This window comes from Eptatretus burgeri, chromosome 11 (assembly GCF_056783735.1).
Source record: "Eptatretus burgeri isolate ZD-2024b chromosome 11, Ebu_testis_v1, whole genome shotgun sequence".
Classification (NCBI taxonomy): Eukaryota; Metazoa; Chordata; class Myxini; order Myxiniformes; family Myxinidae; genus Eptatretus; species Eptatretus burgeri.
The window spans coordinates 38,673,008-38,695,507 of record NC_140971.1 but is presented as its reverse complement, the minus strand read 5'-3'; the positions used below and the strand labels follow the sequence as shown (position 1 = coordinate 38,695,507).

General features: G+C 43.1%; 1 protein-coding gene across 42 annotated transcripts in view; it reads right to left on the bottom strand.

Moving 5' to 3' along the window:
• Nucleotides 1-22,500, bottom strand: part of LOC147016897 (adhesion G protein-coupled receptor L2-like) — a 619,880-nt gene that overhangs the window by 325,242 nt on the left and 272,138 nt on the right. For all 42 annotated transcript variants that reach the window (XM_085846063.1, XM_085846064.1, XM_085846061.1 and 39 more), the window contains one exon: nt 4,151-4,951. In XM_085846063.1, coding sequence (XP_085702189.1) covers nt 4,151-4,951 — 801 coding nt within the window. The remainder of the gene's footprint in view (nt 1-4,150; nt 4,952-22,500) is intronic.

The window sequence follows — 22,500 nt, the reverse complement described above, 5'->3', positions numbered from 1 at the left end:
AGCATTGGTGTGGGCTATTCACAAAGGTCAGAGAAAACTCCATGCGAATGAGCATACGCATTCTGCAGTTAGCGGGTTGGCAGTCAATGTTTTATCTCGGTGAGCTCGGTGGACAGTCGGAGAGTGAACTTCAACGATCCAGCAGGAGGTTGAGCTGTGCGATGGCTTTTGGAGAACAGAACGGGCTGGATGCCACAAGGGTACGGGAGAGCGAAGGCTGCTGTAATCTGGCATTACAAAGCTGCGATGCTTGTTCTGTTTCCCCATACACTATATTTGTTCACCAGCATTGAAGAGAGCTAGAAGCTATGATGCCATACCTCCCCCCTCCCCACACCATATTTAACTCCCCCCACCCCCTCCATGTGAGGTGATCTTGTTTTTCCTGTCCAAACTTGAAGGTTCCTTCATATATTTTCATATCCCATAATCCCACCAAACTCTTTGTTGTACAGGTGCGTTGAAGGTTCCTTCATATATTTTCATATCCCATAATCCCACCAAACTCTTTGTTGTACAGGTGCGTGGCAGTCATTACAGGATAACTTAAGTACATGTTGTGCGTTGTCTCATTGGAGCTTCATCACGGTTTGTGGGCTCATCATCTATTTTTGGTGTCGTTCGTAAATTATCGTCTATTGCTGTGCTTGTAATATTATTACCATCATTCCTGTGATTAAAACTGTAAATTGCGAGAGTAGGGCACTTTTCTCTTACCATCATCAATCGGTTAGAAAATAGGATGTCCTGACAAAAGCTTCGGGAGTTACATTTTCCCCACAGATGGTTTCAAATTTGGCCAATCACTGGTCAGTTATCCCAGGGCCACCCTCGTGTATGGGGTGGGGGTGAGCAACAAAAGTCTACAAGCCTATGCATGTCACAGGTTATTAAACTTGAAAGGCACAAGCAAACTGCATAAAGTTTTTCTCTGAACACAAAGGCTCAATTCTGACAATTTGACAATGGAGCGACCTCTTGATGAACGAGTATGCAAGCAAGATGCATGAACCGCAACTTAATATAATCTGCTCGGGGTTGTGGGAATGGATGTTTCTGGAAAAGGCTACGCAACTTATAACTAGTTTTTTCATCAGTGCCAAAGATCCGGTAGTATGTAAGCTAAGTTGGATGCATATTTTTACAATGAAGGTTTAAATATAATTTATGTCAGGCAAGGACTTGAAATGCCAGGGCAAAGGGCAATATGATGTGTTGAAATTTGCATTGCAATTGTTAAAACTAGAAAGAATCTCAAAATGCAAAGCCCGTCCGCACCCGCTTTGTACTCAAACTAAACTCGACGAAAACGACAGTTAAAAATTATACATTTTATTAATTTGTGGTCTCCGTATTCTCATAATAAAGGTTTGTTGAGCATTTGATGGCTCAATTGGTAAAAATGTTTCGGTCTGGACAGACACACCGAAGCTCAATGGTAAATGAATAAAGACCATGGAAGCGATTAACGAAACGGGGCGTCTCATGCTTGATGCGCTGTGGACGGGCTGATAAGGTCTATTTATACTCACTATGACTTAACCCTTTCACATTTTGATCCAATTTATTAATCAGTTTTCTCCATATTCTCATAATAATGGTTTGTTGAAAATTTGATGTCAAAAGCTCAAATGGAAAAAAAGAAATATTACTTAGTACCTACACCTACACACACACACACACACACACACACACACACACACACACACACACACACACACACACACACACACACACACACACACACACACACACACACACACACACACACACACACACACACACACACACGACCGCAAAACCCTGTCTCCACTGCGTGGGGGGGGAGTGGAGGATGGGCTAATGATTCCTATCAGTGTAAACTGGACCCTCACCACAATTTCTCAATTATTAACTGTCTTCACTTGCCTCCCTCAAACATTTCCACCACTTCTTCAGGCGTTCTCTCAAATATGGGAAAGAAACACTGTTGAAGCCTGAAAAAAAATGGAATAAAATAAATTAAATACAAAGAAAAGACAAGAGGCATCTGACATTACCTTCTTCATCCCAAGCATTGAAATCTCCAACGGAGTACCAGATGTTTGAATCCTGAGTGGGAAACTCCCCTGCCAGGATCACAGATGCCAGCATAGATAGTTGGCATGAACTGGAGCACAGACTTTCAATTTTCTCGAGCTACTTTGTTCTTCCAAACCTACATCTTTATGCCTACTAACTACCCCCCACTTCTGCAGCTGGTGTGCTGCATTCTGACAGGAATTCATGAAAACAGTCATCATTTTATGTGGTTGACAATTATATCCATCCATTGGGACCATACTCTGTTCAGAGCGTCGGTGCTGCCTAAGAAGTCTCCTGGGCTATTGGGCACACTCCTGGACGGGTCGCCACTCCGACACAGACAATTATATGCAAACTTCCAACAAATAGTGGTCAGTTCATCTGTATCTCTCCACCGTGTTCTGCTTCACTCTGTTGTTGCACACCTGCCTACCTGTCATAGCACATGTTTCTGTCTTGGTTTCCCTGTATAATCAGGCACAGCACACATGATGCATGGGCGCAAGGCAATACTCCTGGGAACCTGAAGGTCGAGGGTTCAAATTCCAACTCCCTTCCTTCACCAACTCTTGTGATTCCTCTCTACCCTTTCTGATTTTACCCCCAATGACTCCCTTTGCTTCCTGCAGCTGTGCTCGTCCTTCCCGTTCTCCTCTTTCTGATCCCACTGCCCCTTTGAACCCCCTCCACCTATTTTTCTCCTTGCCCCTTTTCCTCACTTCACTCCCTTGCTCTCTCACTCTCTGCTCTCCTCTATCACCACGACAGATAGAGCTACCGGAACAATCGACTTAGTGGTTTAAAGCCAAAGCAGATGGTTGAAGTTATCGGCACAGCAACTGTGCCTACAGGAATGCCAGCTGGGTGTTCTGGCCAGCTCAGTTAAAAAAGACACTTTGGACCAAAATAAGCTCAACCAATACCATTAGTTCATTTGATCATGCTTTAACATCCTTATTGTTTACCACTTTTCAAACGTACACACAGCGACATTATTTTGCAGCTTTTTTTGAGTTTAAGATTTCTTTCATGATTACTTCTGTTGAAAATGATTTTTCAATGTGGCAAAAATAATTTTTAGTTTTACATCTGCCCTCCTGCAATACTGTAGTGGACTCCACAGCCCACAAGCACTGAATTCATTGATGGTGATGGCAACAGTTCCCAACCATGACACAAATCACCGGTCTATAAAACTGTAAAGAAAGCTCAGGAAGAAATATATCTTCCAAACAGCCTAAAGTCAATTAACAAGCTCGAATGAGCTAAGATCCTCGTCCTCTTCATGATGACGTCATAAAAACGATTATGACATCATTGTGATGTATCATGTTTGCGATAAATTATCTGTGCTATTGCCCGGCTTGATTCCTGCAAACAAAATTCAAACAGCTTGCCTAGTTTCGGAGATAATGGTGTAGGCGATTTCCATTAGCGGCGATATTATAACGTCAACTTTTTTCTAGGAAGGATTTCCAAAACCGGAGATGGTTACTGCCTGTGCGTGGGCTTTCTGCATATACATGGCAAGTTTCACGAAGATCCGATGAAAACTCTGGGTTGTGAAACACAAAAATGTCAAAAAACAGGAATGACGTCATAAAAATTGATATGACGTCATAGTGATGTATCATATGTGTGGTAATTCATCTCTGCTAATGCCCTGTTCGATTCCCGCAAACAGAATTCAAAAAGCTTGCCTAGTTTCGGAGATAATTTTTTAGGCGATTTCCATTAGCGGAGATATTTTGACGTCATAACTTTTTTTTCGGAGGAATTTTCTAAATCGGAGATGGTTACTGTCTGTGCAGGGTATTTTTACATATATATGCCAAGTTTCAGGAAGTTTCAATGAAAACTGTAGGCTGTGAAACAAAAAAGTCCACAAGAACAACAACGTGAGTAAGACTTAGAGATCCTCCATGAGGATCTAAAAATAACTCTGAAATGAGCGGAAAACCTAAAGCAACAAAGCAGACTAAAATACCTGATACATACATAAAATTTTCTACCAAATTGCTAAATTTAGGCAAACAAACTTCATTAATAAGTATTCAAACAAACACGGCTTCCTGCAGATACTTACCCAAAGCAGGATCCGGAGGTCCAAAATCTAGTGAATAGCGTAGTACATGGTAGTTGTTCCACACGTAGAGAGAGTTATCCCTCGGATTGTAAGCAGCGGATGCCACATATTGGTAAGGATTCGGGAATGACACACCAAGCCACTGGTCTCGATTTCGATTTGTGTTGTAAGCGTATTCTATGCGGTTACCAGCTGCTTCGCTGTCATCGTCTTCATACACAGAGCGCAGGACATAGAGCACACCACAAGCCATGAAGGCATTTGAGGCAGAACGCTTGTCATAGGCGGTTTCCCACGTTCCTTCGATCCTTAATGTATATGGGTTTAACCTTGAAACAACCAAGCGCCCATTGTTCTGTTCCGTGGCATACACAACCCAAAGTCCATTCTCGTCCACAGCGAGATCCAGATCGGACTTCCCTCCCCAGCGATATGGAGAGGTGTCATGGTAGTTTGCACCAGGGATGATGGCTTCACCGCTCTTAACACGCGTTCGAAGATCAAACTTCACAACATTCCGTGTGCGCTCCTTGTTGAAGAAAGCTGCACCATCGTACACAACAAAGCCCGTTCCGTCCACCCGGTGAGGAAGCTTGTACGTGGTGGCTGGGCGGCCTGCGATAAAGTCCTCCAATGAAGCAAACTCAGTGATGCTGTCTGTACGGTACGGTGTCCAGGGCATGTAGTACACTTTATCCACAACTTGCAAAGGGTCCTTGCACCATGCCCCAGCCTGTTGTTCGGCCTCAAAAAGGTGCAAAGCCTGGGAAACGGACTTTAGTGTGCCCGGACACATGAAGACTGCAAGAGAAAGAGAAGGAATGGAATGGGGGACAATAGCTATGTGCACTTCTGTTGCAACATATTTTGTCTATCCAATCACAGTCTCACCTTCCTTTGCTTCAATGCATACAATAATACATAAATAATAACACACACACACACACACACACACACACACACACACACACACACACACACACACACACACACACACACACACACACACACACACACACACACACACACACACACACACACACACACACAGCAAGAGAGCTATAAACAGATAATAAACAACAAAAATAATGAACAAAAACATCATGTTCACGATGTTTCGAAGCAGGAATTAAAGGCAGATGAAAAGCCAAATTGCAATAAATGCTGACATCAAAAAATGCAAGCAAGTGTAGCCTGCCAATCAACCACAGCAGTGAATTAATGAAGCAAAATATTATGGGTGGAAAATTTCTGGCAAGAAAAACAGCCAAAATTGGGAGGCTGTATCTCATGAGCCATCCACAGCAAAATGACAAAGAGGCAGCAAAGGTTGGCTTTGACATTCCGATCTTCAAAGTGGTTGCTGTATATTACTCCATTAAATTCAAAACTCTCAAAATATTAGAAGAGCTTCCAAATGAATTTGGCTAACGGGATAGGAAGAAAATTTGTGAAGTTTCATTTCAGAAAAATGGCTTTCTATAACCGAGTTAACATCGTGTTCTTGCAGGGAAATGATGTTCCAAGGATACTGGAATGGTAAAGCGAGTTCATTCAAGCCTTGTGAGTAATGATGGCTGGACTTTTAGGAGATTAAAATGGAAACTAGTATTATTTCCTTCTGATAGAAGAGAATAAGGCAGTTACAGTGTAAGAGCGATATGGATTGAAGGATGGGGAGAGAGATCGAGAGACAGAGAGAGAGACAGAGAGACAGAGAGACAGAGAGACAGAGAGACAGAGAGACAGAGAGACAGAGAGAGAGACAGAGAGAGAGAGAGAGAGAGAGAGAGAGAGAGAGAGAGAGAGAGAGAGAGAGAGAGAGAGAGAGAGAGAGAGAGAGAGAGAGAGAGGAGATATATAGATATATATAGAGATATATAGAGAGAGAGATAGAGATAGAGATAGAGATATAGAGATATAGAGATATAGAGAGACAGAGAGAGATAGAGAGAGATAGATATAGAGATAGAGAGATGTAGAGATGTAGAGATATAGAGAGAGACAGAGAGAGACAGAGAGAGACAGAGAGAGACAGATATTAAAAGTCATGGGACACAATGTATTGAGATTGCACAACAAGTGAAAGTGTATGAGATTTTAATACCTTGTTGTGCCTCCTCAAATACTGGATTTTATTACTCTCACATCTGCGACTCGTTTTGGGAAGATTGGAGGTGGGCTACTTCACCATTATTCACACAGTTTGTTCCCTAGTTCTTTCAGATTGTGTGGTTGTTGTTGTGAAATCGATACATTGGGTGGTCGCGAGACTACCCTTATTCTCAGGTTTTCCGTCTGTCTGGATGTTTGTATGTATGCATGTTTGTTTGTATGTAATAGACAGCTCTGGAGGCCAGAGGAGTCAACCGATTTTGATGAAACTTGACAGGTAGGTTCATACCAGGATCTCGTTGTATGCTTTTGAGCACCGTTGCTATGGACGCCCCCGTTGCTTAGCAACGGGACTTTGAAATTTTTGAAAAAAAATCTGAACAATATTTATATATATATATTTTTTCGAAAATCAAAAATCGGCTTCCAGGCTTTTATGCGCACTATAATCAACCTCATTGTCAACAATTTTCAGCCCGATCCGTCAAAAACTATGACTCGTATGCAATTATGTAGCGACCACCCATGTTGCCTACCAGCTTGTATTTCATATTCATCTAAAGGGATTTTTAACAGTTCTTCCCTTTTCACAACAACCATTTCAATGGCCATCCCAAATTGTCCTGTGGGCATTGAGTCAACCACAAAGTGTCAAATGGCATCACATATCAACCAGCCCAGGTACAGAGAGATTTCCCTCTCCTGGAGGTCATTAATGAGCCAGCTGGGTTTATAGACAATCCAAAATTGACATGGTAATTCTTGAAGATGAACCTATAAAATGCAGTGCTGTTCCAAATCCCCCGATCGAAAAAGAGGGGGGGGGGAAATGCATTCCACCACATTCTACAGATCCTGCTGAAGAACTGACAATGCAGACCTAAACGTGTTGCTCCAGGAAAACTTTCTCCAGATCTTGAGGCCCTAAGATACACACATTGCAACGATGTGCATTCTCACACTCATGAAAAGCTTATGTGAAACCTGCTCTTCCATGGTATTCCATTGATCTCATGGTTTTGAAGAACTTCACTTGTGCTTCATATATATGTCACATCTCGATTGCCTGACCATTTTGAGCACATCATAGTTGTTTGATGTCATGAACAATCGAATGTGGGGTTCTCTTCTGGATTGCCATCATTATCAATGATTATGGTCAGGGTTGGTGTTGCCTCCAGTGTATCCTCCGAGTTGACATTCCCTCTGGTTGATTTGGGAATGGTTTGGTGAAAGTTATGAAAGAAAGAATGACATGCAAGATAGGGGTACACTGATATTTTCCTTTAAGAACCACTGCAAATGCAATAAATTTAAAAGTATTAAACTTTAGAATTTGCTATCGTTAACTCTGCCATCTCAGGTGGCCGGAGGTTATGTTTTCACCCCTGGTTGTCTGTCTGTCTGTGAGCCTGATATCTCAAAAACTTACTTTTTTATTATGGCTTATTGGCGGGCTACAACAATAAACTGTTCAGCCTGGCAGAGGACGGTATGCGCTCCAACGAATGCAGTTCTAGTTTTAAGTTTAATACTTTCAATTTTTTTTCCAATTGCGGTGAATGTTAAAAAACATTTCGGTCCTATTTTGGGCAACATCCCATCCTGAACAACTTTCTTCTTCAGTTAGAATTTTATTGGAAGTGGCCCCTGTATCAGACTATCATTATTCCTCCTTGTAACTCCATTAACTCCTTACTCTGGAACAATGTTCTGCAAGATGTGATGATCCCTTGACTAATTTCACAGTGCCTGTTGATGAAACTCATGGTGATCTAAATCATGAGTGCAGGACATTCTCACAACTGAAAACAGGTGCCTCAGGACTTTTGGTGAAACAAAGATCAAAGTTATTCTCCTCCTCTTCCCTTTATAAGGAATGAAGTCCGATGGCAACAAGCTTCTGCCCTGCCTTGACCATGATACTCCTCCACCTTATTCTGTCCTCAGCCAACTCCCTCCACTCTCCAACCACCCCTAACTTACGGATATGCCTCCTCACACAATTCTCCCATCTCAACCGTGGTCTCCCTCTTTTCCTCCTACCTTGCTCCCTCAATATATCCGCTCTCTTTGCCATCCTCTCTTCCCACGTCTGCGTTAAGTGTCCAGCCAATCTCAGCCGGCATTTGACCAATCTCCCCGTCAAGCTCATCTGCACACCAATTTACTCCCTCAGTTCATCTATCCTCATTCTATCCACCCTCTTCATTCCCGCAATCTTCCTGGTCCAGTTGTTAAACTAAAAGTAAAAGCAACATGTGAAAAGACAGAAACAATAGCGTAAAATAACATCAAATGACAAACAAAAAATACACGAGTTGCAAGGAAAAGAAAAAAAAAGACAAGCAGGATACAAAGATGCATATATATATATATATATATATATATATATATATATATATATATATATATATATATATATATATATATATATATATATATATATGATAATAGACGATCAATCACCAAAACCTATGAGCATGTGGTTTAATGGTCAGTATGGCACAGTGTCTGATTTCTGGGAGTGGAAAAAGCATGTGACAGATGGGAAACAGCATAGATGGTCAGTGGGATAGAAATGGGAAAAAGGGGGAAAAAAATGATGAAGGCCACAAATAATTTACCTTTCTGTTCCAGCCCTAGGTTGCCAGTTTGGGGAAAAGGCAGACAAAGCAGAAGGTTAATCAGACATGAAAGAGGACGAAGAGGTAGTGAGGGATACAGGTAAAGACAATTAAATGTATAAATAAGTATAAGCCAGTGTCAAAAGCACCTTCACCAACGATGCAATGTGAAATGGGATTGCAGACCTGACATCAACAATCAGTCTATGACTGTTGTTTCAGTACCAAGCCTTCTCCAGCATAAGCAAGCATCGCCGTAGCCAGCAGGGTAGCCAAATATCACTCGAGTGGCCTATCCTCGATTTACACATTCTCATAAATGATTGTACTAACCATAAGACTACGGAGCTATGGAAACCTATGAAAACAGTGAGAATCAATCGCAGTGTTTTTGAATGACTCTTGAGTGTCACCCTGCTGGCTCACACTATGTAAGCAAACGAAAGCAAAATCAGTGAAGACAAGACTTGCACAATCCTTGCAAAATGACAGCGTGAACGGCCAAGAGAAAGACAGAAACACAAAGGTGAGCAGTGAGCTCACCACATCGACAACGATATAATACTCAAGTTTGTTTCACATACAGAGGCATATTAAAGAATACTTGGTAAAAAAAAAATCAAGCTATCACTTCACAGTTCAGTGTGTGTGTGTGTGTGTGTGTGTGTGTGTGTGTGTGTGTGTGTGTGTGTGTGTGTGTGTGTGTGTGTGTGTGTGTGTGTGTGTGTGTGTGTGTGTGTGTGTGTGTGTGTGCGTGCGCATATACAAACGCACGCATCCCATTTGTGTCTTGAGTGAAAAGTTTCAGGACAATTAATACGACAGAGGTATGTGTCTGCAATTGCTAAGATCAAAGGTCAGATAACATCAGACCAGAGGGATTGCTTTAATTTGCATGGAAATGCATAATGTCCAATTAGTGCATTCGTTTTGGCAAAGCATGACGTGACAGTTCTCAGTCACTCTTGATAAGTCTCCTCATCTGTCACCGTGTGACTTTTTGCTGTATGCTTGCCGAGAATCAAATTAAATGACAATGAAAGGTGTAAGAAAAGAAAGAAAGAAAAAAAGAAGCTTTGAAGAACGAAGAATACTTCTGAACATCGTTCCAAGCAGAGATCAGGAGCGTGCCACTTCATCATGCGTTTACATCAAAAGAAACAATCATCAGTGGCCTCTCAGCTTCAGCAAATCTTTTAATTTCGAGGAAATGGTGCCAGAAATTGATTGCCACAGCTCATTTGTATAAATTAGATATCATAAACCCACATGTAAATCTTTCAACTGAAAAAAAATCTACCACTCTGAAAAGAAGTCAGGAAATTTCAAAATAGTGACGTTATAAAAAAATTGCTGCAGTCTAAGTTACATGCATACATTATTCTTCCTCTTTCTTGAACGGCCACAATTATTCCCACATACGGTGTTGGCCGGAGGAAGCTTGGCCCAACTCTTTCACGAACCAGCTGGGCAAGGCTGACGTTCGACTAAAGATAGGGCACGAATTTGGAATTTGTTCGTGGGCCCGGCGATAGCTCGCCTACTCTTCACGAACGACACCGTGGGATGTTTAACATCCACCAACGAATGCTGGCAGATGGGACGTCCAGTTTAATGTCCATCTGAGGGACGGCACACACATTGATGAATCACCCTGCCTGTGAAACACCAGGATGACAGTTCATAGCTGTGTCGGGATTCAAACCCAGGAGAGAGAGCGAAGAGGTGAGTGTGCATACCTCTAGGCCATCCTGTCAGCCCATGTTATGTGCATACATATACAATTAATATGTAATTTATACACTGTGAGAATAAAAGCACGATTCAGTGTATATATACATATGGATTTTTTTTAATCACCACCGAAGGTGAAGGAGGTTATGTTTTCACCCCTTTCGGTCTGTTTGTTTGTTTGTGTGCAGGATATCTAAAAACAGTTGTGGACGGATCCGGATGAAATTTTGTGGACAGGTTCGGTGTGTGAGGACGAACCGATTAGATTTCGGTGAAGATCCGGATCCGGAACCAACTACTAAAATTTTTAAGTGATTCTCCACCCTTGAGAGATAGTATAGGGTCAAAAACGATGTATAGCACGATGTCTCAAAAATTGCGGACGGATTCGGACGAAACTTGGTGGACATGTTGGGTGTGTGACAAGGACGAATTGATTTGACTTTGGTGAAGATCCAAATCTGGATCTGTATACGAGAATTGTTTAATTTTAAAAGTGATTCTTCACCATTGATAGCGCCAAAACTGACATCATACTGTTTCGCATGATATTTAAAAAATATATTTGGCCCGATATGTTCTCGTGGATCAGGCATGACATGGCGGAGGTATGCGCTCTCCCAAGTGCCCTTCTAGTTTCTCTTTTAATTATCCTTTTTAGACAAGATTTGCATGAAAATAACAGATTGTCAAAGACCAAAAGACGACAATATTAGTGTCAAGAAAACACCAGGTAAAACCTAAAAAGCTACTTCAGCAGTTGCCATGACCTCAAGTAAGTCGGTTCTTTGTCAAATTCATTATTCATTCAAGGAAACACTAGAATATTATAAGGAAGACATAATTGTAACATTACATTGCTTTCAACAAGAAATGGCCAGGAGAAAGGAGTGGGTTAATTCGCACGATATCGATGAAATACGACACAGTGCTCATCACAACCACACCAAATGAACCCCTTGCACTGCCAGAAACAAGCAAGGGGAAAAGTGCAGGGAAAAAAAAAATGAAAAAGACAAGGAGTCAGACAAAACAAGCTGCATCGAGAAACGATACGCATATGAAGAGCAAAAATGCGACATGAAGCAAACAGCGTCTACGAAAGAAAAGGACAATTTTTTTTTTCTCATTTTAGTGCAACTAACAAATTGCTTTATCAGACGTATATTTCAAACAGTATGTGGTAAAAAATAAATGGGAGAATGAGCGCTTGATTCTATTCATCACACGGTGGGAGGTTTGAGTGCAGGATTGTCGAATGCCAGGTTCCACGGCAACATTCCGTCAAAGTGTTATGCCGATGCATAGTCCAACATAATGTTTTCATATCTCAGCCTTGAGATGCGATTCATCGCTTGGGGTGTATTAATATCTCTTACTTGGGTTATCGGTGATTGCTTTGACATCACGAAGATTGGGACTGTGAAATGACGACGGGAATTTCCCTCCTGAATGTCTAAAATTGTCTGTTAACTTGTTCACACAAACCAGCACGATCATCAATAGTTCCACAGACATTTAATACCTTGTTGCATCAATTTGGTGTGCGATTAATTGAAAAGTACCCAAGGATGTGTATGGGTTTATATGATAACAGGACAAATGCATTAGGACACGAACAAATATTACCATAATAGAGTGATTAGAACACAAATCACAAACTTCATTCGCATCTCCTCTCCTCTGTTCCCCGGTATGTAAAATTTTCATTTTGTTGCTCAATTCTCCATCTTCCTTCTCGGCCTTTCATGAGGCAACCGACCGACATCTTTTATTATGTCTCATATTATAGCGATCCACAACCTTTCCGACTATCAGTAACCCTGTCCTTCAAATTACTTTCAATATTTACATGTCCACCTATTCCCCTCCCACTGTGAATGCATTAACCTTCCACCCTTCTACTCTTTGTCATATAGCTCTTCTACAAGACTCGATTATGGCATTGAGACTACAGCAATACTGTGCTGAATTTGTAATGTTTGGCATTCGTCAGATGCTTACGATCCACAACAGCTAATATCCATGGCTGATTATTTTTCGCGTCTCTAGAAATCTAGTCTATCAGCTGAAGTCCATGAAAAACAAAAACTTCAGAACATTCCCATGACACTCCGCTATCAAAACCTTTGATATGAGGTGTGCATCATCTGTGTATGTCGAGCAGCTAGAGGGTAATTGGGAGACACATTTCATCTCGTGTGTGTATGTGTGTATGTGTGCGTGCGTGCGCACGCGCGCACTACACACAATGGTGCCTTCATTTATGAAAGTAAGTCAATAAATAAAGTGACTTTTACTATCACTCATTGGTCGCCTGGTTTGACCACTTCGTTGATTGCCCCGACTCAAAAGAACATGCGTTCGCTTCGCTTCAAGAGCAGTTGATCGTGAGGCCAGTGATGTGCAAGGGGACAACCATATTAATTGAATAAAAACATAAATGAGAATAGATAAGAGCACATTTAACAGTGAAATACAAAGGGATGGAGGAGAGACAAAGGTTCTGGGAAACATGATCTTGGCAAGCCTAAATTGGGGTTTACAAAACATCTACCCTAAACGTTCAAATTACGCTACATATAACTAATCAACCCCGTAATCCTTTAAGCCCATCTTCATTAATGTACAGTGTATATATATATATATATATATATATATATATATATATATATATATATATATATATATATATATATATATATATATATATATATATATATGCCAAAACTTACAGATTTGGGCTTAAAAAGCCTAAGCCAAGTTGCTGAAAGTTGGAAACTGTCAATGGCAATTGAGAAAGTGGTCATGAAGCCTGTCAGACCACAGAATGGAGCATCGACAGCAACACACCGAAGGAGATAGGCAAAGCAAGTCGACCCCTTAGTCTTCGTGTATTATAATAATCGCTGTTGGTACAACATTATGGATTCCCCAACAACACGATTAATTCTATTTGAATAATCTTGCTGTTTCTACATTTCCATGACACTCAATTTGCCATGCAATTTTTTCTTCTTCTTCAAAGTGAATTCAGCAAGAAAAGAAAAAAAAAGTCATCTCGTACTGCGATTCCCATTCTGCGACTACTTTTCTGGAGCTGTTCTCCAACATTTACAAATACTGTGCATCTCATTACAACTTACAGATTTTATACATGGTGTGGTCAAAAACTTTTCTCCCAACCATGAAGCCATGGTCATCGTCAAGTAAAATTGCACAGACGCAAGTCCTTTCTAATGTAGTCTCCAGCCTGTCATGTTTTCCTAGTATCGGGCGAGTTCCCTGCTTCCATCGGAATAGATGTTTTTGGCTCTGAAACTTTCTGAAAAGGAAAATCCTTTTAACTTTATCGTACTGTTATGCCAAACAGGCATTGCTGGTAAATAGTTTCCCTTTTAAGTTACCACTTAAATTATGTTTGCTTATCCTCAGTGCTGTATATTTTGGCAATTATTATGTTGCTCAAAGTACTCTTGTAAAGGCCAAGTTACAGAAAATGAGCACAATTTTGAGGGTTGCTAATGAAAGCCTTTAAAAGGGATATATGCATCCCTTAGGTGTGCTTATACAATTGCCAGAGTATCCTTCAAGGCAATAGTAATAAAAGCTGCCTCTGGATACTTTGTTGTGAGATAGGTCTGGCTATTACATACAAGTCCGTGATTGAAGAAAATAATTAGCTAATTTTCATACTCTGATCCGACATTACACATTGCAGCCTGGCCGAATAGTTCAGCAAAAGCAAGATTTCCTCCGAGCTGTGTGACATTGGGTACGGTTCGCAACAAAAAAAAAATCCTTTCTGATGCAGGAACGCCAGAGACCACTGCACCAAGGAGCATGCACTTTTATAAAAGGGGTGTCAGGCTGGCTGTCCAATATGCTGGACCTGCTTGTGGATTTTAGAATCCCACAATACATTCCACAATGAATGAGCTTTTGGACCAGGATGCTGGAAAATTTACAATTTTACTGTTTTGGCTGAGAGTGCAGGGTTGACTGACTTTCCTCAAGACACTTCCTCATTAACTCCACCGCCGAAGGTGCACGGATGTTGTGTTTTCACCCTTGTTTGTCTGTTTGCTTATCTGTAAGCAGGATATCTCAAAAAGTTATGGACGGATTCGGATGAAACTTACTGGACAGGTTGGGTGTGTGACGAGGACCAACAACTATAAACAGTATGATATCTCAAAATGTTGTGGATGGATTATGACAAAACTCTGTGTATTGCCCTGATTTGGCACTCGGTAGGTGACAAGAACAAGCCGATTCGATTTTAGTTAAGGTCTGGATGCAGATCCGGCCTATCAGTGGGATACAAAACGTAAACTGTTCAGCCTGGTCGAGCTCTACTGAGTGCAGTTGTAGCTTCTCACTGCAACAGTGGATCCATCATGCCGACAATGGGAGTTCACATCAAATTAATTGACTATTATCACATCTTATGTCTTTTATGATATAAGTAAGTCATGAATTAGCCAATAAGGGTTTTGAGTCAACATGTCGAAGCACCTTCAAAATGAATCTTTGGATAATATATTTTATGAGAATTTAACTTAACCACTTACACTAATAAGTGAAATGGGCCACTATTTGCCTTCCTCTCAGCCATGAAAGTACATGCTATCCACTGCAGGTAAGGTATATTAGAAGTTGCTCAAGGAATGTTAATCCAAGAGCTATCAAGAGGATTGTATTGACAAATGCATCACTGATCCTCTTCCCAAATATGCTCATTTCGATCAAGATCTTGAGCGTGTGGTGACCATGGAAATTTATTGAGTAACCTGCTATGCTTCTTAAAAAATTTCATGGAGAATTTTGGCAAGGTGAGTGGGTGCTTATTTTTAGCCCAGGCTTGCCAAGCAAAAAGCGGGGTTAAGCAATCGGTCGCGTACATAGTTAGAACATATTGTGACGTCCACGGGACTTGAACAGTCCCGCCAACGTAGAATGAGCCGAAACGATGGAGGCGGTTTATTTTTTATAACCCAAAGATGGCGGTTTTAATCGCTCTAAAGCAAACGGGACGAGGAAGGTGGCACGAGTCGCTTTTCACTGAGTTAATAATGTTTATTTCTCTAACCAGAAATAATAATAAGACTCGGCAAGAAGAGGGATCCGGGGCGATTCGACGGGATGGTGGTGTGGGTTCGGGCGTGGGGAAAACACAAACAATTCCAATGGATATACAAATCTCAAACCCTCTAAGGCACCAGGTGTACACACACACACACACACACACACACACACACACACACACACACACACACACACACACACACACACACACACACACACACACACACACACACACACACACACACACACAGTAGCTAGTGGTCAGGCTTGCCCGTGGTGTCGACGCAACAGTCACTGGATTGGCGCCGGACGAACTGGCGTTGCGCTCGTCAGGGGCAGGAGACACGGTGGTGCCGAGGTTCCGTCAGCACTTCCGCGCAGAGCCGCGGTTCCTGCCTGTGAGCTCCAACCAGCCACCGTGGTGCTGTTCCTGGTGGTGTCGACCTCCTGGTGTAGGCGAAAGACCGCTCACAGCCGCTAGGGAGCCAGTTCTGGCGCCAAGATGCGAGCAGGAGAGGGAGGCAGGTCCGCCCGCCGTTCGGTCCCATACTCCGAGCCAGCAGAACTCCAGAGCCAACCGAGGTGAGGCACGAGGCACAGCAAGGCTACGAGACACGACGAATCGAGGAACGAACCAGCGCAACGAGAGAGCGCACTCCGAGACCAACAGCCTCGACCAGACGCTTTCTTTTTATGACCCTTCCTCCCCTTCTTTTCCCAAACAGAACCTTTTTATACTCAAGTCCTCGTCACTTCCAATCAAGCCCTTTTATTGGCCCTCTGCCGTCGCCTTCCGTCAATCGTGATCAAGGGGCGGAGCCATCCGCAGCACTGTCCTGTTATGTCACGGCAAGCCTACAGGGAATACTAAAAGGGGATACGCATATACACTTACCCTAACCCGTCTCCCTATCTAATTACGTGACAATTATCATTTCCCCTTTAAAGAAATGGACATTTACTAGACAACTTATCACCACTGAATTGCTACTTATTATATCGAGATCCTGGTACAACTCGAACAGCATGGCATACCTAATTAAACATCCTAATTACCCTTTGAATGCATACCCCCCCCTCAGACGTAACAATATGTACCTGTCTGCATTTTGTTATTCCCTTTTCTTTGAAACCACTTGTTGAATTAACACGAAATTCTCACCATCCGTTTGACGACTCATGTAGAATGTGTTAATGATAATTATGATGTCATAGGTAACGTATGCCTGGTGTTGGCTCAATGGTTAGGTTTGTGGGCTTGGGATCCTGAGTTCAAATCCCCCTCATCTGTTGAATTAACAGCAGGTGGGGTTGACTGCCTGTAATCCTTCCGAGGTCGGCAAAATGAGTGACAGCATGCTGGCATCCTGCGTCGGAGTGGCGACCCATCCAGGACTGTGCCCAATAGCCAAGGAGACTGCTTAGGCAGCAACAATTCTCTGCACAGAGTATTGTCCCAATTGATGGATAGGTAATGTGGTGCGGCAGCCATTTTGTATTTTTTAAACCTTCAAAAATCTTCTTTGAAACGGCTGAACAGATCAAGGTGAAACTGCACAGATACGACCGCCTTTCCATGAGGAACAAAAAGTTCCCACCTATGATGTTGCAGGTCACATGGTTTGGCAGCCAGATTGGATTTACACTAAAACTTAAAAAAATATTCTCCAAAATGGCTGGAAAAATCGAGGAGAAACTTCAAACACATGTTCTCCAAGCCTTGGGAATCAGGTCAGGTCAGGCCAGATTAGATCTGTGACTTGCTGTTGGTATCCCCCATTTACAGGTATCATGTAAACCTGTACTAACCTGTTCCATGGTCAGGTTGTCGGCGCCAAAATCATCTCCCCCACCAGGTTTTTTGGTGAGGAGGGTGTTTGGATATGACACCCAGCAGGATTAAAAACAAAACCTGTCAAAGGGCAGAGGAGCTCCTTGTGAGCCAACGGCCATCCATATCTAGTACCCAACTGTGTCTGCGGACGTCCTCCTGCAGTTGGGTTACTTCTTATTAGGAGGTTGGTGGCAGGATTTTCACTCTGGCTACCGTAAAACCCTTCATTGCGCAAAACACAAAAACGCAAAGAAATCTGAAAACCCACTCTGTGGGAGTACCTCCTGTGCAGCTTCCCTTCGCAGGGCAGCTCACCGGATGATGGGATTGGGGCAAAGCCTTCGGGACCCCCAATCTTTGATGATAGGAGGGAAACCATGGGGTAACATTCCCGGGTCAGATTGCGGGAGAGTGTGTCGGAGTGGTGCTGAGGTGTCGTCCACCAGACAGCGGTCTCCTTGGGTTAACCTGAGGCGGTCCCTTCCGGTGGGTGCCTGGAATGTCCTTTGCCGAAGAGAGGATGATCACCTGTCTCTGTTATCATCTGAGCTGTTAGACTCTGTTATCATCATTCACGCATTGGGTTCATCCAAGCCCATCCCTCTGAGCACTGCAGTTAGAGCAGGGGGTGGTAGGCTCTTGACAGAGGAGTCCGAGGTGAAGGCTTGCTGAGCCAGTTACTTTCAGCGGTTGTACCAGGCTGATCCCCCAGCTGTCGAGTTAGACGTCAGGGGTGTTACAATCCCTGTTGCTGCCCCTCCAATCAACTGTGGTCCACCTTCGCTTGTGGAAACACAGGCTGCGGTGAACCGGTTGAAATGGGGTAAAGCTCCAGGGATCTGTGGCATCCATGCTGAACTCCTCGAGGCTGGTGGAAATGCTGCACTCGTGTCGATGCATGCAGTTCTGTGCTCTGCCTGGAACACAGGCATCATCCCAACTGACTGGAAGAGGGACCTTGTTGTCCCTCTCTGGAAATGGAAGGGTGATCGCCAAGACTGCAACAACTACTGAGGGGTGATGCTGCTCTCAGTGCCGGGCAAGGTCTTTGCTCAGATAATACTTGATAGGGTTCGCCACCATCTGCTTGAGCACCAGCGTCCAGAGCAGTCAGGCTTTACACCAAAGAGGTCAACGATTGACCGTATCCTTGCTCTTCGGGTCCTCACCGAACCCAGACGAGACTTTCGGCAGGGGCTGCTTGCAGCCTATGTTGATCTCTGTAAAGCATTCGATTCAGTGAATCGGGATGCCCTCTGGAGGATTCTAGGTCTTCTTGGGGTGCCACCAAAACTGATCGATCTGATGTCTGAACTCTACTCTGGTACTGAGAGTGCTGTGAGATGTGGTGGTACCATCTCTGACAAATTTCCAGTTGTTACTGGAGTTCGTCAGGGGTGTGTACTGGCCCCCACACTTTTCAGCACTTGTATGGAGTGGATTCTAGGGAGGAGGACGGAGAGATCAAGCTGCGATGCATCGTTTGGGAATGTCAAGATCTCTGACCTTGATTTCACAGATGATTCAGTCATCTTTGCGGAGATTTTAGCTATCCTTTTGGAGGCCCTCGAGGTGCTGAATGAGGAGTCGGAGCCGCTGGGATTACGGGTTTCCTGGGTCAAAACTAAGATCCAGGCTTTCAATGACATCTTGGATGCTGCTATGTTGTCTGTGCCTGTTTGTGGTGAGCATGTTGAGGTCATGGAGAGATTCACTTACCTTGGTAGTGATATTCATGTCTCTGCTGGCTGTGAGTCAGAGGTCAATAGACGTCTGGGTCGGGCCTGGGGAGTCAAGGATTCACTGGATAATGGGGTGTGGCGCTGCCGGTACCTGTGCGGGAGGACGAAAGTCCGAGTCGTCAGGTCCTTGGTGCTTCCAGTCTTGCTCTATGGATGCGAGACTTGGACTCTGACCAAGGATCTGAGACGGAGACTTAATTGCTTTGGTGCCAGGTCTCTTCAGAGAATCCTCGGCTATCGCTGGTCGGACTTTGTGTCCAACGAGCGGTTGCTGAGAGAGAGACTCAAATGAGATTTGTTACCTGCATAGTCCGTGAGCGTCAGCTGCGTCTGTATGGACATGTGGCTCAATTTCCTGATGCTGAGCCTGCTCACCAGATTTTCTCAGCGAGGGAGTGTCCTGAGTGGAGGAGGCCAATGGTCCGACCACGTGCCTCGTGGTTGATCGGCATCTCAAGGAGATGGGGATGGGCCAGGCATCTTCCTGGGGGATGGCCAGACGGAGGCCCCTGGAGTACCGGCGGAAAGTGGACGCAGCGACGCGCTGCTCTGGCGCATGCTCCCATACCTGACCTGACCTTGGGGATATCAGGGTGTTCATGAATAAATGATGGTTCACATGGTTTGGCAGCCATATTGGATTAAAGGAAAATATATTTTTTAATTCTCTCTCTTCAACTGCTGCATCAATCGACGTAGCCTGGTGTTGGCTCAGTGGTTAGGGTGGCGGCTTGGGATCCAAAAGGTCCTGAGTTCAAGCCCCGTCAGCCGCTGAATTAATACACCAGGAGGTTGACTCAGCCTGTCATCCTTCCGAGGTCAGCGAAATGAGCACCAGTTCCAGTGTGTGTTCTGGTAGAGGGGCACTGCATCAGTGACACAGTCGTGCTTCAAGAAATGATAGCTACCCCGGCAGCTAAGCTGCCATATGACCACCACCACCATCAATCGACGTGAAACTTCAAAATTATGATCTCGTAGTGATCGGGAATATGTATTAAATTTCAATCTGATCGGACGCATGGTCTGGCAGTCAGACTCATTTAAGTTTTTGATTCTGGGTTATTTATTTATTTATGAATAGGGCTCACTTGGCTGCACATGGATGTGTTTGAGGGTGGAGAAGTCGTAGTTGAAACCCGAGTCCTATCCAGGTTCCTCCTGATGACTTCATGTTTGCTTTTTGCTTGTTGTAATAGCTTCAGCCATTATTGTGCTTGGCTGGTGAAAAAGAATGAATAAGAACAAGAAGCTGTATAATTTGGTGTTTCAACGATCTCCCAATTTATACTTCAGCGATCTATTCTCGTGTCTTTATCAGCCTTGGTAGTTATGAAAACACTCGAGAACAAGAATAGAAGCTACTTTGTAAAAGCTTATAAATGTACTCTATAGCAGACTTCTCAAAGTATAATTTGTACACATTTACCTCAGAAGTGTAGATGGATGCAATTACAGATTTGCCGCCAGAAGAGTTGGCTCACACCAAGTCCTTCTCAAGACTGCGTGGGGTACATATTCTATGAATACCATCTAGTTATTTAGAGCAGTGAAGAAGTTCAGAGAATAATTTTATTGGCGTTAATTACAATAATAATAACTAGAACTGCCACTTTATAACTGCTGGCAGTGATGACCGGGTACCCAAACGTGTCCGCCTTTGACACAACTGAAACAACATGAGACTTAAATCATCGTCGCAAAGTTTCGCATTCATCGGAAAAGCGGTGCCTGAGAAAACATGATTTAATGGTGATACAAACACAGGCCTGCTTCGCGACGGCGCAGAACAGACGAGTTACGAACCGGGCAGCACAAAGCGTTCAATTTCCTTATTACTGGCGAACAGATTAAAATGATTAAATAATTCTGGCTGCCAAACCACGCGATCGATCAGGTTGAAATTTTTAACTTTTGTTTCGCATGTCGGCTCAATTTCAAATGTGAAGTTTCGTATATACAGAAGCAGCGGTTCCAGAGTAAACATTAATTAATATTTATCCTTCAATCCAAGATGGCGGCCAAACCATGTGACTTGTGATGTCATAATTTTCACCACATCTGCAAACAGGATCGGAGACGATAAGTGCAAATTTTCACTTCGCCAGGTTAAGCAGTTCCAGAGAAAACATTATTTAATATTTTCTTAAAACCAACATGGCTGCCAAACCCTGGGCCCGATCCCGTTGAAATTTCAAACCCTCATTCCGCATGCGCGTTCCACCATAAAGGTGCTGTTTCATATTTATTGATGCAGTAGTTCCAGAGTAAACATTAATTAATATTTTTCCTTCAATCCACTATGGCTGCCAAACGTTGCGTCGTACCTCAAAAGAGGGTGAGAACTTTTTATTCGTCATGGAGAGGCGGTCATAGTGGTGGAGTTTCCCCTGGATCTGTTCAGCCGTTTCAGAGAAAAAGACGTTTGAAGATATTGTTTTTCAATCCAAGATGGCTGACGAACCATGTGACCTATGACATCAGAAATTTATATTCTGCTTCCAACTGGGTATTGGAACACGTTCGTGAAGTTTCGTGTTAATTGTTAAAGGTGCGTTTTTCTATCCAAGATGGCCGCCAAACCATGTGACGTGTGATGTCATAATTTTTACCATGCGTGCATACTGCCCTATCGATGATAATTACAAATTTTCGATTCGTTTGGTTAAGCGGTTCCAGAGAAAACATTATTTAATATTTTTCTTAAATCCAAGATGGCGGCCAAACCATGTGACTTATCAATTCGAAATTAACAAACTTATATCGCCTTCCTGTCCCGAATACAGTTCTGAAATCTCCCTTCATTGGGCCAGCGCTTCTGGAGAAGAAGATGTTTGAAGGTTTTCGGGTTTTTCAAGATGGCCGCCAAACCATGTGACCGATCAAGAACAAATTAACAAACTTGAGAAAGGACCTCATGGGGAATATATGTGTGAAGTTTCGTCTTAATCTATCTTGCCCTTCTGGAGAAGAAGATTTTTAAAATTTATTCATTTTCAATCCAAGATGGCTGCCGAACCTTGTGACCTATGATATCATAAATTTAAATTCTGCTTTCCATCGTCGACCCGAACAAGTGTGTGAAGTTTCGTGAAAATCGGATAAGGTCTATTTTTCTATCCAAGATGGCCGCCAAACCATGTGACTTCTGAGGTAAAAGTTTTTTACCATGTATGCAGACTTGAGGGAGGAAGGCACTTGCAAATTTTC